Source organism: Dendrobium catenatum, unplaced genomic scaffold (genome assembly GCF_001605985.2).
Source record: "Dendrobium catenatum unplaced genomic scaffold, ASM160598v2 fragScaff_scaffold_621, whole genome shotgun sequence".
Classification (NCBI taxonomy): domain Eukaryota; kingdom Viridiplantae; phylum Streptophyta; class Magnoliopsida; order Asparagales; family Orchidaceae; genus Dendrobium; species Dendrobium catenatum.
Window position 1 is genome coordinate 32412350 of NW_021319083.1, and position 23988 is coordinate 32436337.

General features: G+C 33.8%; 1 protein-coding gene across 5 annotated transcripts in view; it reads right to left on the minus strand.

Moving 5' to 3' along the window:
- Nucleotides 1-17519, minus strand: part of LOC110096099 (E3 ubiquitin-protein ligase HOS1) — a 97780-nt gene extending 80261 nt beyond the window's left edge. For 4 of the 5 annotated variants that reach the window (XR_002303057.2, XR_002303058.2, XR_003700903.1 and 1 more), the window contains exon 1: nucleotides 17159-17438. Coding sequence is in view for 2 of the 5 variants with exons in the window: in XM_020821867.2 (XP_020677526.1) it covers nucleotides 17159-17206 (48 nt within the window). In the remaining 3 variants the exon portion in view is untranslated. The other variant, XM_028695331.1, reaches the window with a different exon arrangement.
- Between the last annotated feature and the right edge of the window lie 6469 nt (nucleotides 17520-23988).

Here is a 23988-nt window from a genome sequence, read left to right on the forward strand (position 1 = left end):
AATTTTCTTTCAAGAAAGGAGTTACATGACTTAATTAAAATCTGAAATCTAAATTTCAAATTTTGATTAATTAATTGTGGTCCCCACCTATTTAATTCCAAGCCTCTCTCTCTCTCTCTCTCTCCCATATGGCCAGCCACCTGCTCCTATTGTTTCTTTCTCTACTTGCCACCTCATCACTACTTAAACACCTCTTTAATACCCCTCTCCCTCAGGTTTAATTTCAGTTTTCCATGATTTTAATTTCAAATTTCAAAATCTGAAATTTGAAATCAATTCCTCCCCCCTTAATGGCCCCCCCTCTCTCCTAATCACCTTAATAGCTCCACAAATTCAGCCCAAATCTTCTCCCCATTGTCGTCCCCCTCTCCCTCTTTGGATTAATTTGAAATTCAAATTAAATCCCTCTCCTAAACCGCTAAAATCTGAATTTTATTTCAGATTTCCTGCATTTGCCTCTTAGCCCCACCATAGCCGTCAATGAAGTTTCGATAAGACGTTGGATGCTCACTCGTCATCCCATGGACTACCCGCCACCGGCTACCGCTCCAACGGACTACGCTTTTGTGCGCCATTTGTCTCCTAGTGGCATCGCTCGGTTGCTCTCAATCTTCCTCCATTAAAAGTGCCACCAATAAGAGAGTGAGTGAGAGACCCAAGGTGAAAAGTTCTATTTGTTAATTGTGGATTATTGTTTCTCCCCATAGCATTACTCTCTAATTCTATGTTGTCAATTTGATGTTGTCCCGTTAATCTAGTTATAACCGCATGCCTTACTTAATTTCAACTTGATAATTCTGAAAATCTAACTTGGGTAAGCATTAAATCTATAACTAGCAAGGCTTTAAAATCTTATACTAAAATCCCCAAGCAGTTTTTGTTCCATTGCAGGTTGTATCACATCACTTTTTTTATTTTTTTTTTTATTACATTCTTCCTGATGGCCAAATCCCCCATGCACTTCTTTTAGTTATAATTTTTTTTATCAACCAAATTTCTGCAGTACACATCTCTTCCTTTATTTTTATCTCATTATTTCTTTGCTCTTCAAGATAGCAGGGCCCACTATCTTTATAAACATCCTCAGACATTTGATTGGGCTTTGGAAAATAGAACTATGCACATAAATGTAAGCTTTTGAAAAGCTGTCCAAGCATTGGCAATGTAGTGCATCATAAATCTATCACAATATCTATGGAGAGGAAATAAGGATGATGGCCAAGTATTTGTGTTTGCAAAATTTAAGCTAAAATGTACAAAATGTTACAACTTGGACTTTCGAGTTTATGATTTTGATGATAACAAATAATATTTGATTACATCTTTATTTATCCTAGTGTTTTTAGTGCATATTTGTTTGTGTGTTGACTAATATTTCAGGTACATCATGCACCGTTCTTTGAAGATTCAAGGCTCAAAATTGTGTAGAATTGGTTATATTAAATGAGTGTAATTTTTATTTCTTGAGTCAAGTCTTGTAATGATGTATGTTAGATTGGAGACCGTGCACACACACAGGGAGAGCAAAAAATGATTTAAGATATTTTAACTTTTCTGTACATTGTACTACGATTAGCCGACCCCACGTAGTGGGATAAAGGCTTGATGTTGTTGTTGTTGTTGTTGTTGTTGTACATTGTACTGTATGATCTGGATTGTACTATACGATCTGCTGTAACAAAAATTAAATAAAATATTTAATTTTCCTGAAAAAAATATTTTTAAAATATAACTAATCGTACAGTAGAAACACCACATCGTACTGGACGATCTGTAATAATTAAAAAGCCTGCCGTCCATTAAATTAGGCAAAAAAATTTGAATTTAAAAAGTTGTTCTAATCGTACTGCACGAACATTATTGTACTGTACAATGTTTAAAACATTGTCAAATTTAATCATGTGATTAGTCAATCAAAAAGGCTTAATTTTGATATTTTGATCGTAATGTACGAGCTAGATCATACTGTACGATCAACAGAGACTATTTTGGCCGTACCATGCTTCGTCCTGGATGAACTGTATTTTTATTGAATTGTTCGCACAGTACTAATTGGACATCGTACAGTACGAACAAGCAAATTAAATTGTTTGTACAGTACTAACTGGTGATCGTACAGTACTAACAGGGTCAAATTCTGCACATCGTACTGGATGATCTTGCGATCGTATTGTACGATCTTTGATGGCTAAAATGATTTTTTAGGATTTTTTGAAGCCCTCTATTTAAGCTTTCTCATAAGATTTTGTAAGAGTCTTTGACAGCCATTGAAGCTTCATTTTTTTGGAGAAAAGTTGAAAAGAGAACTTGAAAGGGAGAGAGAAAAGGGTGGAGTTTGAGAGGGGTAATATCCTTGGAGGGGATTTCAAGGGAGTGTGGAGGGGATTTCACACGGTTGCTCCGGTAAGCTTACACCTCATCAATGTTTAAAATTGTGTATTCGGGTACTGAGACGTTTTTCATTCGTGAGGCGAGGCGTAAGCCTCAAGGCGTTTTGAGGCGTAAGCCTCAAAATCAAAAATTGCGTAAATATAAAATGATAAATTTTTTATATACAATGACTGAATAATATAAAACATAAAAAAGCATAAGATATGAAGTGAAATCAAAATATCCCAATAATAAAACAACATGAAATATAGTTCAACTCAAAATTCTCTTTCCCAAATCCCAATATTTTTTTCATTAACATATAATTCCAATTTCCAAAAATAAATAGCAATGACATATCACATAAGAACTCATAAGTCATCAGCACTGTCATCATTAAGGGGTTCTTCATTTGAATCATCATTATGATGAACTGCTCTCTCCCCTTCCTCCTCTCCTATAGAGTCCAATGTCGGGCATTTACTTCAAGATTTATGTAAGTTTTAATATATATAGCGTGAGGCGTAAGCCTCATGCCAGTGAGGCGAGGCGGGCCTCAACCAAGTTGAGGCGCAAGCCTCTTAAAAAAAACATGATGCGTAAGCATCGAGACGTTTTTTACTGGAATTACGCAAAGGCGGGCCTCAAGGCGAGCCTCATATTGCGCAATTTTAAATCATGCACCTCAGTACCATCGAATTCAAGGTTCGTCTTGAGAAAAGTTTTGGGAAAAATAAGTTCTCTTTGGTGTCAAAGGACCCAGCTCCCCCGCCACACCAGGAAAGGTGGAAGTGATTTTATAAGGGCTACTCAGCTTAGCTTTGGGGGCTAAATGAAAGCCACTTAAGGTTTAGTTCAATACTCGAACGGTGCCTCCGGGGAGTGGACGTAGGTCAAGATTTGACCGAACCATTATAAATCTGGTGTGTTCTTTCCTTTATTATTTCTGCATTTATTTTCATTGTGATTAACTACGTGGGTGAAATTGATAATTTATCTTTTTATTGTGAATGTAATTCACTTCTGCATCAAGTTATAAAAAGATTTTTCTTTTCGTTAAAAAAGATTTTAAAATATCTAATTCACCCCCTCCCCTATTGGCGCATCTCATACTTTCAATTGGTATCAAAGCGAGATCTCAAAAATAGTGTTTTAGAAACTTTGAGAAAGACAATCCTTACACATTTGGAAATCATAAAATTATGAAAAGTTATTCAATTACGCGACCACCTTTATTTGAAAATATTTCTTTTAATTTTTGGAAAATTCGCATGTCTACTTTCTTGCAATCAATTGATTATCGAATATGACATACGATTCAAACTGACTATTATGTACAGTTACGTATTGTAGATGGAGTCAAAATTGATATTCTTTTTACTAAATGGAGTAGAATAGAACAAATCAATGATCAACTAAATGTTAAATGCTTATTTTTTTTTGTGCGTTAAATTCTGATGATTGCATGAGAATTTAGATATGTACTACTGGCAAAAAAGTTTGAGATATATATTATGCACTAAATACGAAGGTACTAGTGAAGTCAAGCAATCTAAATTGAATATTCTAATACACTATTATAAACTTTTCTGCATGAAATTTTATGAGATGATCTTAGACATATATACTATATTTATTCAACTTTTGATGTCATTGCATGTTTTAGGTAAAAAACTTTCAAACTATGAAAAGGTTAACAAAATTTTACTTTCTCTACTTAATAAATTTGATGTCGAAGTCACGGCTATATGTGAATCAAAATATTTGAATTCTTATTCTATATACAATCTAATAGGCTCACTCATTGCCTACGAGCAAAGTATGAGTCAAAGACTTTTGGATGCAGGTGATGAAAAGACTATAATGTTAAAAGTCAAACACAGGGATGAAGATAGCATTGATAACAAATAAATTCGAAAGTCTACTGAAGCACAAGTATAAGCATCAACAAAAGTGGAGCAAAGATAAAAATGGTAAAAATTTTAAATTTTCTTATGACGTTATTTGCTTTGGGTGTAGGAAATCTAGACATTTGAAGTTTGAATACCCTAACTTAAAAACTCTTCCTGCAAAGGAAAAGAGTAAAAATAAACCGATGGTAATATCGAAAAAAAAGATAAAAAGCAAAAAAATCTTCTGGGCAGACCTAGCTTCTGAATCATCATAGCAGGAACAAGGCGATGAGATATAAGCATATTAAGGTTTGTCTATGTGTTTTATTTATGTGTTTTTGTGTCTTTGTTTATCTATTTTGTGTGTTTAATTTTTATTATATTTGAAACATAATTTTGTTTTCATTTCTTTATTGTGTTTTTAATTTTATGTGTTATTTTATCTTTTCTTTTTTATAATGTCAAAGAGGAGAATATATTATAGTTGGTTGTATTTATGTTTTAAATTTTTTTGTTATTTAGCTTTAAAAAATAAAAAAATACTTCCCCCAAGTTTTTAATGTAATTTTTTTAATGAAGGGGAATTTAAAAGGAAAATTATTAATTTGCAAATTCAACCAATATTATTTGACATCATCAAAAAGAGAGAGATTGTTGCAACTCGGGCTTCCGAGTTTATGATTTTGATGATAACAAATAATATTTGATTACCTCTTATTTCTCCTAGTGTTTGTAGTGCATATTTGTTTGTATGTTGACTAATATTTCATGTACACCATTCACCGTTCTTTGAAGATTCAAAGCTCAAGATTGTGTAGAATTGGTTATATTAAATGAGACTGTAATTTATATTTCTTGAGTCAAGTCTTGTAATGATGTATGTTACATTGGTGATCATGTACACACAGGGGGAGAAAAAAATGATTTTAGATATTTTAATTTTTCTGTACATCGTACTATACGATCTTGATCGTACAGTACGATTTGGATCGTACTGTACGATCTAGTGTAACATAAATTAATTAAAATATTTTATTTTCCTAAAAATATATTTTTAAAATATAACTAATCATACATAACGAACACCACATCGTACTGGACGATTTGTTATAATTAGAAAACCTACCGTCCTTTAAATTAGGCAAAAATTTGAATTTGAAAAGTTATTCTAATCGTACAGTACAAACATTATCATATTGTATGATGTTTAAAATATTACCTAATTTAATCCTGTGATCAGTCAATCAAAACAGCTTAATTTTGATACTTTGACCGTACTGTACGAATTGGATCGCATTATACGATCAACAGAGACTATTTTGGTCGTCCCATGCTTTGTCCTAGACGAACTGGATTTTTATTGAACTGTTCATACAGTACTGACTGGACATCGTATAATACAAACAGGCAAATTGAACTGTTCCTGCAGTACTAACTAATGATCGTACAGTACTAACAGGTCAAATTCTGCACATCATATTGGACGATCCTGCGATCGTACTGTACGATCTTTGATGGCTAGAATAACTTTTTAGGGTTTTTTGAAGCCCTCTATTTAAGCTTTCTCATAAGACTTTATAAGAGTCTTTGGCCGTCATTGAAGCTTCGTTTTTCTAGAGAAAACTTGAAGAGAGAACTTGAAAGCGAGAGAGAAACGGGTGGAGTTTGAGAATGAAAGAAGATCCTTGTATGAGATTTCAAGAGAGTGTGGAGGGAATTTCACACGGTTGCTCCGGCAAGCTTGCACCTCAGTACCATCGGATTCAAGGTTCGTCTTGAGAGAAGTTTTGGGAAGAAGAATATCTCTTTAGTGTCAAAGAACCCAGCTCCTCCGCTGCACCGAGGAAGGTAAAAGTGATTTTGTAAGGGTTTCTCTGCCTAACTATGGGGGCTAAAGGAGAATTACTTAAGGTTTAGTGCAATACCCAGAGGGTGCCTTCGGGGAGTAGACGTAGGTCAAGATTTAACCGAATCAGTATAAATCTGGTGTGTTCTTTCCTTTATTATTTCCGCATTTATTTTCATTGTGATTAACTACGTGGGTGAAGTTGATAATTTATCTTTTTATTGTGAATATAATTCGATTCTGCATCAAGTTACAAAAAGATTTTTCTTTTCGTTAAAAAAGATTTTAAAATATCCAATTCACCCCCCTATTGGCACATCTTGGCCTTTCACAAAAGCTATATCATGATTAACTGTTGTGTTATTATGGTCATAAAATGTCATAGTGGAGTAAAGGGTAGGTCATGAGTGATTTATGCATCAAGAAGCTTCAATATATCACATAAAGCATACATATAATTCGAAAGAAGACAAGTATGCAAAATTCAACTATTGAGAATGGTTGGCAACATCAGATGTGATTTGTTGCGAATCTGATTTCAGGAATTTTAATTTTAATGATAACAAATATTTCTGATACTTCTGCTTCTATATGACTACCTTGTCTACTAACATTTTAAATCCACAAGTTCGAGTGCAACTCAAGCAAGCCCAAGATTGGGTAGACTAAGTCTGAGTCAGTTTGTAATTTTTTCTTTTTTTTCTTGAGCCTATTAAAAACGATGTGGCTCCTGATGCTAAGTAACCTTGCACACACACCCTTGAAAAAATTTTTGACTGTTTTTAGAGTTATTTGTTTTTGGTCATATCGTCTAGGACGATCCATAAATCGTCCTAAACGATCCGTCAAAAAAATAAAAACCCTAATTAGGGCATCATGGTTAAAGCAGTCATCATTAAGCACATCGTCCTGGATATCGTCTTGGACGATATTACAATTAGTCAGGACGATAGGCTCAAATCAGAAAGAATCAGCCGCCAGATCTATTTAGGTAGTTTTAATTTTTAATCATCGTCCAGAACATCGACATGGACGATGAAATTCAATTATGCCTAAATTAATCTGATAATTAAGGAAAACAATTAAGATTTGATTCCTCGATCATATCGTCCTGGCCGACAATCTAAGGATCGGCCAGGACGATCAGTTCAAAAACCTTAGTTGATCCCTGGACGATAAAACATCGATCGGCTTGTCTTCAGGGCGATGTTCTGGACGATATGTGCTGAACTGAACTAATCGTCTAGGACGATCGTGAGATCGTCCTGGACAATCTAGTTATTTTTACATCGTCCAAACACCCTTTCAGGGCGATATTTTGGACGATATTCTTTGATTTGTACTAATTGTACATAACGATATATTATCGTCCTGGACGATATGAACAAAAACCTTCTGATTGTCCAAAACCGTCCGGGCTGAGTGAGTGAAATTTGCGTTGATCGTCCTAGACAATATTCATATCGTCATGGACGATAAAGTCGATTTATAGCAATTAAGAGCTATTCCAAAGCTCTTCTATATAAGACCTCTTGTTCTACCAAAGAATCTTTTGCTACTGTCTTGACCTGAGAGAGCCTAGAGGAGAGAGAGAGAAAGGGAGAGAGAAAGGATCTTGTGAGGGGGAGTTTGTGAGAGGTTTCACAAAGGTTGTTTCAAGCAACGATCCAAGTCGTCTTCTCCAATCGTCGTCCCTTGTTTTTGTAATCTTGTCGTTGAATTTATCATATCATTTTTTATTTTGTTTTGTGATTCATTCTTCTTTATATTAAAGAATGAATTTTTCTTCTCTAATATCTGGAAGATATAATCACAATTGATAATATTTACGAATTTTGAAAAATTAATCTAGCTTAAAAAAATAAATAAATAAAAGTGGTCAATGATACCAAAATCAAAAGATGTGCAATAACGTCAAATTGAAAATATATATATACATAAAGTGTATCAAAAATCAAAAGATGCGCAAAGAGCGGCAATCAAATTGATAAGAAGCTTAAAATGAGCCCACCAAAAACAAACTTCTCTTTTAAAATTTTTAAATTTTGAAGAATTCATGTGTCACTTGATATTTTTCAAATGCTTGATTTCAAAATTCATGATCATAACTAATTACTTTAATATATTATTCTATAAAATATTTTTTTCTGAAATCAAGTCTTGAACGGATCTCTTTTTCTTATCAAATTGATTTTTCTGATTTAGATTCTTATTTTCAAAAGACGATTTCCCCTGAGAGAAGTCCGAATTAGGGCTAACAAGATCGGTTGTTCTACAACTTTTTTTCGGATTTCAACGAGGTTAACTCATTGATTCTTACAAATTTTTTAAATCAATCACAAGGAGAATTTATCATATTCAAGCTTTGATTAAAAAAAACCTTTGTTTTGCTTTTGTTCTTGTCTTTTTCGTATTTTTAAGTTGATTTTTATGTGTTTGGGCCTTCTCTGATCATCTTCATCCATTTTCTATCTTGAAATTTTTTTGTCACATCATCCTGGATGATATTCATATCATCCTGAACGATCTGTTCATTTCACTCTTGAAATTTCATCTAATGGCTATTTTGACTCCTCTGCTTCTAATCACCCTAGACAATTCATTATCGTCCTGGACAATTCATTATCGTCTTCTATTTCAATTATTTGTGATCGTCATGGACAATCCTCCTCGTCCTGGACGATATTAACAATCTCTGCTCAATTATTGGTTATTATCCTGGACAATACACCTGTTCGTCCTGGACAATCCACATGGCAAAATTCGACACTCAACTTTAATTCGGTCAGTACGATCAATTATTGCTGATCGTCCTGGACGATCCACCTAATCGTCCCAAACAATCTTCTTTTTCAACGGTCGTCCGGCTTGACTCCTCGGGACGATCGCCTGTGTCTTATCGTCCTGGACGATGTCTGATCGTCCTGAACGACTTCACCGCCTTTTTGAGCAATCGTCCAGATGCAATTATTGCACCCGATCGTCCTAGACGATTCTGCGATCGTCTTGGACGAACGAATCGTTCTTTATAAACCGAGCCTTTCCAACAAGTTTTCTCACACAATTCTTATTCCACTCTCTTTTGCTCTTACTTCCCTTCTGTTTGCCTGATTATGCCCGGTAGGAAGAGGTCTCGCCATCCTTCTAGGAGTTCCTCGAGTGCAAATCTGGATCCTCGATTCACTGAGGCGGACGATCAAGCAGCCTATCAAAGGTACAAGACAGTCGAGATCATTGTTTCCCGAGCTGTCAATCCTTGAATTCTCTCCTATCATGTACTTAATCTGTTTGCGCACACTTCCTTGACCTTTCTTTTTACTCTCACAGTCCCTTTCAATTCGGAATTACTTTTTGAATTTTTTACTAGCCTTCGCATAAATTCCTCTTTAACTACTGTTCAGTCATATATGAATAGACGTCCCGTCGAAATCACATATCAGGACTATCAAGAGCTTTTGCAACTTTCCACCATAGGGGATAAACTCCACACCATGTGTTCTGATCCTGATTACGACTGGGCTCTGGCCAACCACTTTCTCAGAAACACTAATGCTTACTTTCATGTTGGAGAGTCTAGTACCTTACTCAAAGATGCTAGGACAATCCAGCATGTCCTTCGCACTACAATTCTTCCAAAAGCTAGTGATCGTATTCATATCACTCTTCTTTCGATCACCACTTTTTACATTTTGGCTCGTCATGAATTCAATGCCACTGATCTGATTTTTCGTTACATTGACATCTGACGACTATTCGAGATGCAAGACATAGGAGGAAGCTCAATCTTGCCCTAGGACATCATTGTCTATGTCTTAAAATCAAAATACAACCTTTAATATCCTACCCCACCAAATTTGAAGTATGCCTTCTACTCAAACAACTCCTTCCACGTTCTTCACAGTACTCGTCTCCACCCGGGGCACGAGGAAGCCGAGGGAGCTGAGGAGGCAGCTCCTGCACCTGTTCCTGAACCTTCTCTGCTCTGCCAGCACTCTCAGCTGGATCAACTGGTGGAGCGATTCGACCAATGGGAGACTCGCTTCAAGACCTATATTACTGCGTAGGAGCAGCAACATGCTGAGGACGTTGCTCGTTTTGACGCTTACGTGGCTCACCAACAGCACCAGCACGATTAGGATATGGCCTGGCTTGGGGAGCAATTTGCGACTCTTTCCAGTTACTTTCAGCCACATCCACCACCACCACCTCCTCCCTCGGATGATCAAGGGTCGTCTTTCTTTTAGTCTATTTTTCTTGTTTTAGTCTTCTTTTTTTAGTTTGTGCTGTTCTTCTTTTTCCCTCCTTTGTGATGTCAAAAGGGGGAGTAGCTATATTGTTCTAGTCTATTATGTTTTTATGTTGGATAGTTGAACTATGTTTTTCCTCACACTGTTTTCATTAAACTGCTTTGAACTGCCTTTAATTATTTTTTGTGTTTATAATCATCAAAAAAGGGGAGATTATTGTGAATCTGATTTCAAGAATTTTAATTTTAATGATAGCAAACATTTATGATACTTCTGCTTCTTTACGACTGTCTTGCCTACTAATATTTCAGGTCTACAAGATCGAGTGCAAATGAAGTCAACTCAAGATTGAGTAGACTAAGTCTGAGTAAGTTTGTAATCTTTTCCTTTTTTCATGAGTTTATTATAAACGATGTGGTTCCTGATGCTAAGTAACCTTGCACACACACACTTAGAAAATTTCTGACTTTTTTTAGAGTTCTCTGTTTTTGGTCATATCGTATGGGAGATAATCCATAAATCCTAGATGATCCGTCAAAAAAATAGAAATCCTAATTAGGGCATCCTAGTTAAGGTAGTCGTCATTTAGCACATCGTCATGGACGATATTACTATCGGCCGGGACGATAGGCTCAAATCAAAAAGAATCAGTCGTCAGATCTCTTTAGGTAGTTTTAATTTTTAATCATCGTCCAGGACGTCGGCTAAGACGATGCAGTTCAATTATATCTAAATTAATTTGGTAATTAAGGAAAGCAATTAAGGTTTGATTGCTCGATCATATCGTCCTGGACGATCTAAAGATCAGCCGGGATAATCAATTCAAAAACCTTAGTTGATTCCTAGACGATAAAACATCGGCCGGCTTCTCTTCAGGGCGATGTTATGGACGATATGTGCTGAATTAAACTAATCATTCAGGACGATCATGAGATCGGCCTGGACGATCTAGTTATTTTTACATCGTTTAGACACCCTTTTAGGGCGATGTTCTGGACGATATTCTTCGATTTGTACTAGTCGTAAAGGACGATATATTATCGTCCAGGACGACATTAACAAAAACCTTCTGATCGTCAAAAAACCGTCCGGACTGATTGAGCAAAATTTGCGCTGATCGTCCAGGATGATATTCATATCGTGTTGGATGATACAGTCGGTTTTTTGCAATTAAAAGCTATTCTGAATCTCTTCTATATAAGACCTCTTGTTCTTCCCAATAGAGTATCTTTTGTTGCTGTCTTGACCTAATAGAGCTTAGAGGAGAGGGAGAGAAATGGAGAGAAAGAAAGAGGATCTTGTGAGGGGGAGTTTATAAGGGGTTTCACAAAGGTTGCTCCAAGCAACGATCGAAGTCGTCTTCTCTGATTGTCGTCCCTTGTTCTTGGAGGTTTGAGAGAGGTCCACTTCAACAATCGATCAAGGTTATCTGCCTGCTTCAGGAGGAAGAAAAAGAAGTTTGGTTCTCTGCCTCACCGGTGTCGGTGGAAATGAGGTTTTATAAAGGCTTCTCCACCTTGCTATGGCAACAAAATAAGAGTCATTAAGTTTAGTGCAAAACTAGGAGGGCGCCTCCGTGCAGTGGACGTAGGTCAAGTTGACCGAACCACTATAAATTTATGTGTTTTTTACTACTGCTTTTTCGAATTTAATTTTCATACTTTAAATTTCTTTATGGTGAATTTTGATTTGGTTTGAGTTTGTATTTTAATTGAAAGATTTTTTTAAATACCAATTCACCCCCTCTTGGTTAGCTTGGGCTAGTTCATAAAAGCTTAACATCGCTAACGAACTTTTATGATTTTGACCTTCAAATGAAGAATTATGACATGGAACTTATGTAAACTATTCCAAGAGTCAAGGAGAGACTTAAGGAGATTTAAAAGGAATCTATGATGTATCGACACTATTCTCTAAGGAAGTACGCATTGTCGCACACAAACAGAAGTCGAACACAGATACATGTCAGACATGGCTAAGACATATGTAAAAAATGACAAAGGTGTGTCCGATAAAAATAATATTAAAATAAAATCAAACAAGCGTATCCAATATCACTATCCTGATATTTTACTACAAAATTATTTTTTAAATATAATTTTTCTTTTTGAAAATTATAATTTATTAAGAGTATATATCTTTTCTTTAAAAAATTTACTAAATTGATTAATACCCGATTCGCCCATATCCCACATTCCAAAAGCAGTTGTTTATGCTCGACTAAGGTTGAAATGATCAACAATGAGGATCCCTAATGGCTGATAGTAATATTGTATATATCTAATAATATTTGTAGGAAACATGGTTACCGCATCTGGTAATAATAATACTCGATGTCACCTTGAACAATCATGTCCCTGATCTGCCATGCCTTCTTGATATATGCACATGACGATGTCCAACATCCCCTCTCTTTGCTAAAGTTCGCATTTATTGTATCGAAGGTAAGAGACTTTCTTGTTATTTTTTCTATCCATTTCACTGCATATGGTTCAATTTTCATTTGCGTGATTTTACTTTCCTAGCTATTTTAATATGCTTAAATATTTGGTTTCAAATTTTACCAGGCTCAGTAAATATTTCCTAGTTGTTTCATTGTTCTTTTGTATATACAACAACAAAATATCATGCTTTTATCCCACTACATGAATTTTTTTTCTCCATTGTATCATGTTAAGCGTTTACTTCTCATTTAAATCTAAAAAAGAAAGATCATTTCTAATATTTTCTAACCAAATTTTTTTTAGGTCTACCTCTACCTTTCTTAACATAAGTCAAATCTAATGCATCTACTTTCCTATAGGTCATCAGAAGGCTGTCATTTTATGTGACCAAACCATCTAAGGCGACTCTCTCTAATCTTATCTTCCACTGGAGCTACTCCAACCTTTTCACATATATGCTCATAGTGTATCATGTCTCTAAGAGTAAAGCCACTCATCAACTTGAAAGAATTATATGTCAAAATTTTGGCCTGCAAGGTTTTGACAAAAAATAGAGGGGGAAGAGATAGCCGGTTATGAGAGAATTACATGAAAATAAAATTGCAACATTTCACTCTATTCTAAAAAATTAAATTATAAATAGCTAAATTATTCCCTATTTTTTATATTTGGATAGGAAACACTAAATTTAAATCAAACTTATATGGAGTGGATAAAAATGTGTAAAAATAGCCAAGCCAAACTTATAATGGTAAGAGGCTTTTTTGTTCTTTTATCTATCCATTTCATCATTTGGTTTCAAGTTTCAACATGTGCTCTATAAGAAGTTAAGAGTTTATGTTCATTTTTAAATGTTCTATAAAAGAATAACGAGCTTTAGTGATGATGGATTTCGTTCAATAGAGCCTAATATTGAAGATAATAAAGTTTGTGAAATCATGTAACTAAGTTAAAATCTTCTAAAGGTGGGGTAAATATAACATTCAAATGCAGTTATTATAATGTCATTTATAAATGTTCATATTCTAAAGTGAAAGTCCAATTGTTGATGATTATTGATAATGGAATTAAAATTTTCCCTACAATTAGTTCTTTACAATTGAATGAATTGCAAAAGCAAATCAGCAACGCTATGGCAAGGATAAAAAGGCTCTTTCTAAAGAGAGATAAATAATGTTGGAATAGGATCATTTTGAATGGACGAATATAAGCCTAAGAAAAGAAAAGATGTTGCAGAGAGTCATTTGGAGAAGTCATTTAATTTGAAAATACAAGAAAAACTGGATGGTGAAATTGCAAAAACATTTCTAAGCTAGCCTTCCTTTAAAACTTAAATGAAATCATCATCACAAGAACAAGAACACAATTCCTTTTGCTTGTAATAACAATCTTGTAGTTTATGTGCTACCAAAAATATAATGTCATTAGACAAAGTTATTGCCAAAGGAGATATTCAATATTGAGAAGTTACTTAAACTTACAGTTAGAAAATGGAAAGAGAAAAGAGTAAGGTTGGTATGTGATGGCTAGGCCGACCCTGGAAGAAGATGGCTTATCAATTTTATGGCAGTAACAGAGATTACCCAATGTTTATTAAATCTATAATTCTTAAGGGTCATATAAAAATAAATTTTTCATTTTCAATTTGATCAAATAAGTAATTGAGATGGCTGAATCTTTAAATGTTATTCAATTTAGAATCAGCAATGTTCGAATTTGTAGAGCATGAGGGTTACTTGATAATTAAATATATCATCACATCTTTTGTACTCGATGTGCATTCCCTCAATTTTACTTCAATGAACATTTTTGTAACTAAAAATATCAAGGAAAATAAAATTACTTACAATGATTATTAGATCATAGTAATTGTTACAGATTGTCTTAATCAAAAATTTTATAAAGAATCACTCTATGAGGCTTTCTAGATTAAATGATTTCCCAACTTTGAAAATACTTGTCACGGATGAAAATTGTTTTTCCTCGGTTATAATAATTTTGAGAAGATTTAAGAGGTGATAACAACATGTGGAAGGTGATAAAAACATTTGGGATATTGCAGGACTTCCTCTTGATGAGTCAGAATTGGAAGTAATAATATTTCATGATGATGATATTGAAGACAAAAGACAAATACATGATGAAGAAGCTAATCCTATTATACCTTTTAGTGATTAGTTAAATCTTGATGATGTATTAGATAATTTATGATTATTTTCTTGATGTTGTATTAAATAATTTATGCTTATTTATTTTTATATAACAAGCTAGACAAATAATTATGATGCTGACTAATAATTTCTTTATAATTCTTAATATTATGCTTATTTAATTTTTATGCACTATTTAAAAATTATAATGTCATGTTCAAGCCGTACGCATGTCATATTTTCCATAATTGACATGTCCCATATCAATGTTGTATTATGTCCATGTCTGTATTTATGCATCATAGATAGACATTGTCAACCATCCCAACAACCACCTCACTCCACTACCCATGAAACAAGAGAATAACCCATCTCCCTCCAAGCAACTACCCAGCCAACCCCTTAAAAGGAACAACCAACTATCTTGGGTGGAATTTCAAATTAAAGTGTAAAATTCTAAGGAATGTTTTTTATGTGATATTTGACTATAACAAGACTTACTATGATTTGGAATTAAATTTGGAAGTGTTTTGAAAACAGTTTCTCCCTCATATGACTTGGTGGTTGAGAGGTTGCTCTATTTAATTGGGTTTTATTTATGTTTTTGTACATTGATTTTTATTAAAATCATTCTTCTACTTCTCTAATATCACATTTCCCATTACATAAAACAATCCAGCTATCTCCTACAAAAGTTTTACAGGAATTGAGTCCCTTACCTCCACTTGAAAAAGAACTAAGGCTTCTAGAACTAATCCTGCTTTTGCATAAAATTCATTACCCTGATCTTCCTGAAAACTCTACACAAACTCGACAACTCAACTATAAAATCCATTTTAACATTTCCAAGTGTTAACTAGACTAGCATCATCTTCATTCTCTAAACCTTAATTCTATAAATCCAATATGCTATCAAATTGGGAGGTTTTCTATGAGTTGGCCAACATTATAATTGCTTCCCTATTTCTAAAACTCCCTACAATCTCTACTTTGATTACAAAGGCATTTTAGTCATCAACTACAACAAGTTTAATCCTTGGAATAATTTAAATCCAAGGCTCCAACAATTGAGGTTCGAAAATGTGGCATTTTCAAGAGGCTGATTGAAGTAAAAAATGTACTTAGTAAAGTTTTCATCCTTATTAAGGACTTTCTACTCATAGGTCACAGCTTCCCAAGGATGGAATGCCCTTAATTACATCCATGATTGCGGAATAGAACACTTAACTGAGGAAGCTACAAATCCCTATTTTTACTTTTATATATGGTGTTATATATATTATGCACAATGTTTTCTCCTTGTGCTTAGAAAAGTTGTTTCGGAAATCCACATCAAGGATCTATTATTCTAAAACCTAAAGGGTTCAGTTAAGCCCAATACAAAGGATCAAATAGATCACAATGAATATTAACATTTTTCCTTGTGTCGCGAATTTACTTTGACAATTTACTATCTTGATAAATGCCATTAGTTCACTCATCCAAGATGATGCCCGGTAGATTGAACAATAAAACTTGTGAAGGGACGTAATTTTGAGGCAAACTTTAGCACATTGATGTATTTGTCTTGCCTGATGGAGTAAGTAGCTCAAAATTTTGGAGTTACGATCATGGGAAAATATCTCCATAAACTATGCTTGTTGAGATTCAAAAAACCTAGGTTAGTTTTGTAATTCTGGTTAATAAGTTTTGGAAGGTAATTTTCTGGAAATGCAGCTAGATGAATTTCCTTTCACGATCATTATAAAAATTCCAAACACCCAAATTCTCAAACAAGAATCCAACAGTTTTCAAAGATAACTCAGACTTAACATTTGGCCACCAAATACTTTTTTTATGATTGACTTATTCAAATTTACAGGTCTTACAAAAGCCGGATTCACCAACTCCTACTTGCATCCAAACAACCTGCAAAAGTATGACCAACTTGATCACATTGATATGTCGTATGTTATCAGGGCATTTTAGACCATTCGGACCATGGAAAGTCTTAGTCGATTGGGCCGACAGAAGAATATTGGTAGTCAAGGGTGGTGGAGTTAAGTGAACTCCAGCCCATTCTGCCTGATGAGCTAGACCTACAGTTCAAGCTCCACCCGAGCAACCGGTGTAGCCGAGCTCGAACGTTTAGAACAGAAAGATGCTCTTCAGAGGTGAAACGAACGAGGAATTGAGACATGGAGTATGAAGGGTTGCGGAGGAGACTTACCTTACGAGGCGGCGTAGGGAGACGTCTGCGTCGGAGGCGGGACGACATCTGAGGCGGAGGCGGGACGACGACTGCACTTCAGATCGGCAAATGTGATAAGGAACCGGTAGTGAGGACCAGGCGCCCGCGAAGGAAGAGGAGGAGGAAGCCGGCGTGGTCGACAAAGAGACTTGTCCAGAGGACTAGCCAGAGCGAGCCTGTTGGAGAAAAGATCCGGGAAGGGATTTAGGTCATATCCTGGAAGAGTTATTACGTTCGACAAAAAACTGAAAATACAGGCGAATACCTTACGGTGTGCTGGTATCGAGCGTCAAAGTGACGTAGGGTTTTTTTTAATGGTCCTGGACTCATTCGGTATCCGAAGTAAGACTCTCTCATACTCCCTTAATTTCCAAGAACTTTTATTTGGTCCAGTGTAAGAACCTAGAGGAAGATTCGGTTTTGCCTCAAAAAGTACAAATACCGAGTTTTTTGAAAAAATACGTATTTGCATTTTTTGACCTATTTTTGCCTAAAACCGAACCTTCCTCTACATCCAGTGAAAGGACCTAATAATTGCTCCTTAATCTGACAAGAATATTCTCCCTATCTCTAAATATACTTTTCTCTCCCAAGCTCAAATCACTTTTCAGACTCTATATTATTGAAGACTCAAATCTTAATTTTTAATTTAGCCATGTCAAGAAAACCTTGATTGCCAAAGACTCTTTAAAATGAAATAAGAGTTTATTTTAAATAAGAGGCTCTAAGAAAAACTTAATTTTTAATTTAGTTATAACTATTCATACACTAAAATCTATTGATCATATAGTATGATTAATAAAGTTCTCTTACTATAGTACTATAGGATGAATAACTTATAGGATAATCAATTAAAGTAATTTAACAGATTGTATTATATGAATAAATTAATATAGTAAAACTAGCTCAACTCAAGATGATATCATATAGGATAAACAAATATCATCCAAAGATCCATCAGGTGATTCGAATAGTGTACTTTTTGGATTGTATTAGATGAACCATACTTTGTCTGTAGACTTCTCGATGGTTTTATACAGTATGATATATGTATAATATAGAATGATTGATAATCAATCAGATCTTATTTGATTAATTAATTAACTGAACTAATTAGGCCATTATTTAAAAGATGATACAATACAAAATGATTTGTATAATATAAATAGTTTAAATTTCAAATTTCAAAATTTCCTAGTTTAGATAAGCTAGATTTGATAATGGGGTTTCTTATTATAATTGATCATCCAGTATGATGTGGTGTTCATACTGTACTATTTATTTTGTTTCAAATTTATTTTTTTCCTTTTAAGATAAAAATTTTAATCAATTTATATAACAACTAATCATATAGTATGATTAATACAGTATTATACAATTTAAAAAAAAAATTCATTTTCATTTATGTGTGCTTGTATGGTTTCTACGTTACCACACACCTTTTATAATGCATTAACTCAATAAAAGATAAAAATACGAACTCTTGCAAAAAATCAATCCTATACTACCCAATTTTGAGGTCTAATCCTTTAGTAGTGCTTGGTGTAAGATGTACTTGAAATGTTAGTAAACATAGAAATATATATATATATAGATAATGTTTTCACAAAAAAGAAGGTAGAATTACCTATATTTGTAGGAGGGGTCATTGTTGACTAGAGTAGGATACATTTTTTTTTTTGGGGGGGAGCCCATAGAGGGGTCTACGCGTTGATTAAGGAAAATATTATAAGGTCCTTAAAAGGGACCTCAAGCTTAGTACTGCTCAAAAGAGCTACAAAAAGAAACCAAAAAACCCCTAAGAGCTCGAGTTACCTACTAAGCACAAGCACAAAGTAAAGTAGGTATAATCTATGGTGCATAGGTGTGAGCACCCAAAAAATAAGAAAGATCCAAATAATAGCTTTCAACACCATCTTTCCAGTCAGAACTCCAAAATTCAATAAACCTACACTAAATAACTCCTGCAAAATGAAATGAGTAGCAAAATGGAAAATGCACAATGACTGGTAGCTACAATAATAAGAGCAATTTTTCACAAAAAACATTAGATAACAATAAGAAAAGATAATCAGGCACCAAACAGTAAAATTATAAAAATTAACATCCTTAAACACAAATAGATGAAAAAACACCATCGAGCTCCAAAATTGATTGAACTCAATAGCAACAGTAATCCCGCAGGAGTTGGGAACCACCAAGGTATGGATACACCAAACAAAACAACCACGATTGCAGAGCAGCCAACCTTGCATATCAACTTAACATAGGAAAAGTAACACCTCCCACATAAGAATTACGAATAATAATACTTAAACATAGAGGAATTAAAGCAATGTAAATTGAAATAGGTGCCACCACAAAACTCCATGAAGTAACAATTCAAAGATATCCATCGAGTAATGCTAAAATAAAGCCAAAACTATGCAGTATAACAAAAAAAAAAATCCACCCAAGCTCAGACAATTAGTACCTGAATGACCATCATGAAAATAACCCAAGAGCCACTTCAGTCTAAACCAGACCCATCAAAGCTCAAAGAAGCCTTAATGAAGCAAGGGAATAGAACAAATAGCTGATATACAAAAGAAATATACCAAGCATAGTAACACAAATCACTCCCAAAAGAGCATGAGATGAAAATACAAACTAAAAAAATAAAAAGACAGCTAACAATCACATTGAAGCTAGAAAATTCCATGTAAGAGGGGAACCAAGGAAAACTCATATCCACACCACCAAATTTACCAAGCGACATGATACATAAATTCAACACAGTCCAAATAACACCACAATATGCTAACACGAGGCACACCACCAAGGGAATAGATGAGCAGCATAAGGGTTTAAACTCTAAAATAATAACAATATAATCATAGCTTAAAAATGGGCCAAAGAAAAAAACCAGAAGAAGATCCAAAAGGAACAACCAGTAACCAGTAAAAACATCAGACTTAACTAAATTAAAAGGAGGATGGGAGAACTACCAGCCCGCAAAGCATAAGGAAACACCTACATAAAAACACAAAGGAACTACAAGCGCAAAACAAAATAAAAGCCTAAATTCTAACATAGGCTAATCCAATTTTGTCTAATCTCAAAATACCCTTTAAAGGAGTAGGTAAGTTGATGGCAGAAAAATTAATAAGAAAGTACAAATTACAACCAAAAATAACAAGCCAATTAACACAAGCATTCCCTTCCTTATACACATGAGTCATGGTAAAATGAATAAAGATAAGCATCTGCTTAATATCCCTAACAAGATAAAATAATTCTAATTTGCCCATAGTATCAACTTCAATCCAAATGTTAGTAATGCTAAGAGAGATGCATAATCTAAAACCATGAAAAATCGTCGAAAGCTCAACATAAATAATAGAACCTTTATGTAAGGGCCCATATAGGCCATAATGACATTCCCATAAACATCCCTAATAATCCCACCACAACATGAGATCTACTGTTTGACAGATCCATTTGCATTTAGCTTATAGGTATTATTAGGGGGTTTAATCCAGTAAAATAACCTAGGCTCATCAGAAATATGATTACCCTCCAACGAGAGACCAAATTCAGGAGCCACAAAGAAATAATCCTTAAAGTTCTTGATAGAGAGAAGAATAATAGAATAGAGTATCAGAACTATATCTTTCAAATTCTTAATAAACTTACGATGGTTCATACCAATACCATTGAAAAGAGAATTATTTTTATCCAACCATAAACACCATAAAATAAGTGAAGGAATAACATTTCTAATATTTCCTTTAGACTTAATAAACCAATAACTAAGCATATAATTAATAGAAAAATTAGCATGGAAGCAATTTAATCTAAAAATATCATCAAAATATGTCCAAATTTTAACAGCTATAGGACCAGAAATAAAGACATGGTGCATGTTCTCCACATGATAACAACATTGATATTTGGAAGCTAAGATGAAACCTCTTTTAAATAAGTTCTCATCAATAGGAATGAACTTATGCAAGATTCTCCAAATAAAAATAGTAATAGTGGTAGGAATACTTTTATGCCAAATAATAGAAAAAAATTTAGTGGTATAGTTCTTAGTTCTGAATGCATATAAAGCTTTATTTATTCTAAAGCTCCCATTATTAGAAAGGTTGCACAATAATAAATCATCAAAATTAGTGTTACTTGAAAGGTTCAAAATTTTTTGAATAATAGACTCAAGAGTAACATCAGCAAGTTTATGATAATCCTAATAGTTCTAAGTAATGAAATAATTTACATTAACAGCAACACTTGTAGTAGCATTCATAATATAATCAATAGAATGGGCTCCTAGCCAATGATCTTGACAAAAGAAGATGTTACCACCACTAAGACCCTGTTTAATGTGAGGTTTAATAACCCATTTAATATTGCAAAGTCTTAGCCAAACTTTAGAATTACCTTTATTGTAAAAACACATAGTAGGGTACTTACCCACATAATACATAGCATACATAAACTTAGCCCAAAGACTCACTTTAGCATGAAAGTTGTACCACAATATAAAGGAAAAAGCATAAGACAAATCATACATATTCTTACAACCGAAAGCACCCTCTTCCAAAACACCACAACACTTATTCCAGCAGGACTAAAAAAATTTAGAATTATTGTTGGTCCCCTTCCAAAAGAATTTATTAAATAATTTTTCAATTCTATTGCAGACCTCACGAGTACGTTGAAGATTTTGGAAAATAAAAATAGGATGGGAACAAAAAAACACTTCTAATAAGAGTCAATTTTCACCAAAACTCAAAAAGTTAGAATCCCAAGATGTAAGCTTATTATGCACAAAAGTAATCAAATCATCAAAGAGAAAAATTTTCTTCTTACATTTGAAAAGAGGGACACCTAAGTACTTAATAGGAAATTGACCTTATAATAAACTAGTAAGGCCTTTAATAGCAATAATATGGTCATGAGACACTTTGTTGGAAGCAATAAAATAACTCTTACTCTTGTTAGGAGAAAGCCCACTAACTATTTCAAAATTTTGAGGAAAAACCATAAGCCTATTTATCTGGTTTAAAGAAGCACTAGTAAAGACACTAAAATCATCAGCAAAGCATAAATGAGAAATAGAAAAACCATCGAAAGTTCTAAAACAAAGACTAAGATGATTTTCAAAGGGGTTGGCAATACCTCTAGATAAGTACTCAGTAGTAATAATAAAAAGAACAAGCAATATAGGATCACGTTGTCTTAAACCTTCAAAGGATTTAAAAAAAAAACTAGTGTTTTTGCCATTAACAATAATAGAAAGAAAGGATCCTTCAATGCAATTTCCAATAAGATTTATAAAGACAAATTTAAAGCCAAACAGATGCAAAATATTGTAAGGAAAATTTCAATTAATGTTGTCATATACTTTGATGAGATCTAATTTCATAATGATGTTGCCACCTCTCACCCTAACATCAAGGTCATGACAAGATTCTTGGGCTAAAAGAATATTATTAGAAATAGCACAACTCTTGACAATCCCAATTTGATATGGAGAAATAATTTTAGGGAGGAGAGCGGTTAATCAATTCATAAGATTTTTAGAAAATCAACTTACTAAAAAAAAGTGCAAAGACTTATAGGTCTAAAATCATTCCAATTTCTAACATAATTGTTCTTAGGGATGAGAATGATAGATGAGGAAGTAAAGAACTTATGAATGTTATTACTAGCAAAAATATTTAAAACCACAGCATAAAGATCATTACTAACAATATACCAAGCTTTCTAGAAAAAAACACTTAGTGATAAAACCATCCGGCCCTGCCATGGAATTAGCATTCATATCATAAACAATCTCCTTGATTTCTACTAAAGTACGGGGTTTAGAAAGAATATCATTATCATCTTAAGAAATGAGATTAGGGATAACACTAGGGTTATCAATAGGAGTAGGATTAAAATCTTTATTGAGAAGGTTATGAAAGTGCTCAACCACAGAATTAGCAATTTCCTTTACATCCTCAGTGTAGGAACCATCATCACGAGTGATTTTATCAATGTAATTTTTAGCATGATTTCTCTTGATCAATGCATGCAAATATTTAGTATTAATGTCACCTTCAATAATGTGTTTGGAAGCCGCTTTTTGTTTCCAAAAAACTTGCTTCTGAGATTGTAATTTGAAAAGACAATCTTTATCATCACGAAGCAAACTGAAATTTTCATTAGAAGGAAACAACTGGCAATTATGCTCTATAGTATCCACTTTATCTTCAAAAATAAGGATATTAGTAAAAACATTATCAAAAAAATTTCTATTTCACTACTTTATTTTATGCTTAAATCTTTTAAGTTTGAACCATAATCTGTTCATACCAATAATAGAGTTATTAAGATGCAGTGGAGCACGCCAATTCTCCTTAATCATGTTCAAAAAAGAATAATCAAGTAGCCACATGTTTTAAAATCTAAAATTAGGGGTAGGCCACATGCCTAGTCTCAAGGGTAATAAAAATAGTCAAACAATAAGAAAGAGTTCTACAAAGATGTTTGATAGAGATAGAGTTAAAAGAGTTAATCCAAACTATCATTAAATAGCACACAATCTAAATGTTAACATAGGTTACCACAGTTCCAAGTAAAATTATTACCAGAAAAACCAATGTCCACTAAGTTGCAATAAAAAATCATGTTAATAAAATCCTCAATAGATTGATAGACAGGAGTAGATCCCCCAATCTCCTCAGAGGGATTAGAGATAATATTAAAATCACCACCAAATAATCAGGGCAAATTAATAATACTATGGAAATTAGTGAGTTGATCCCATAAAACTTTTCTAA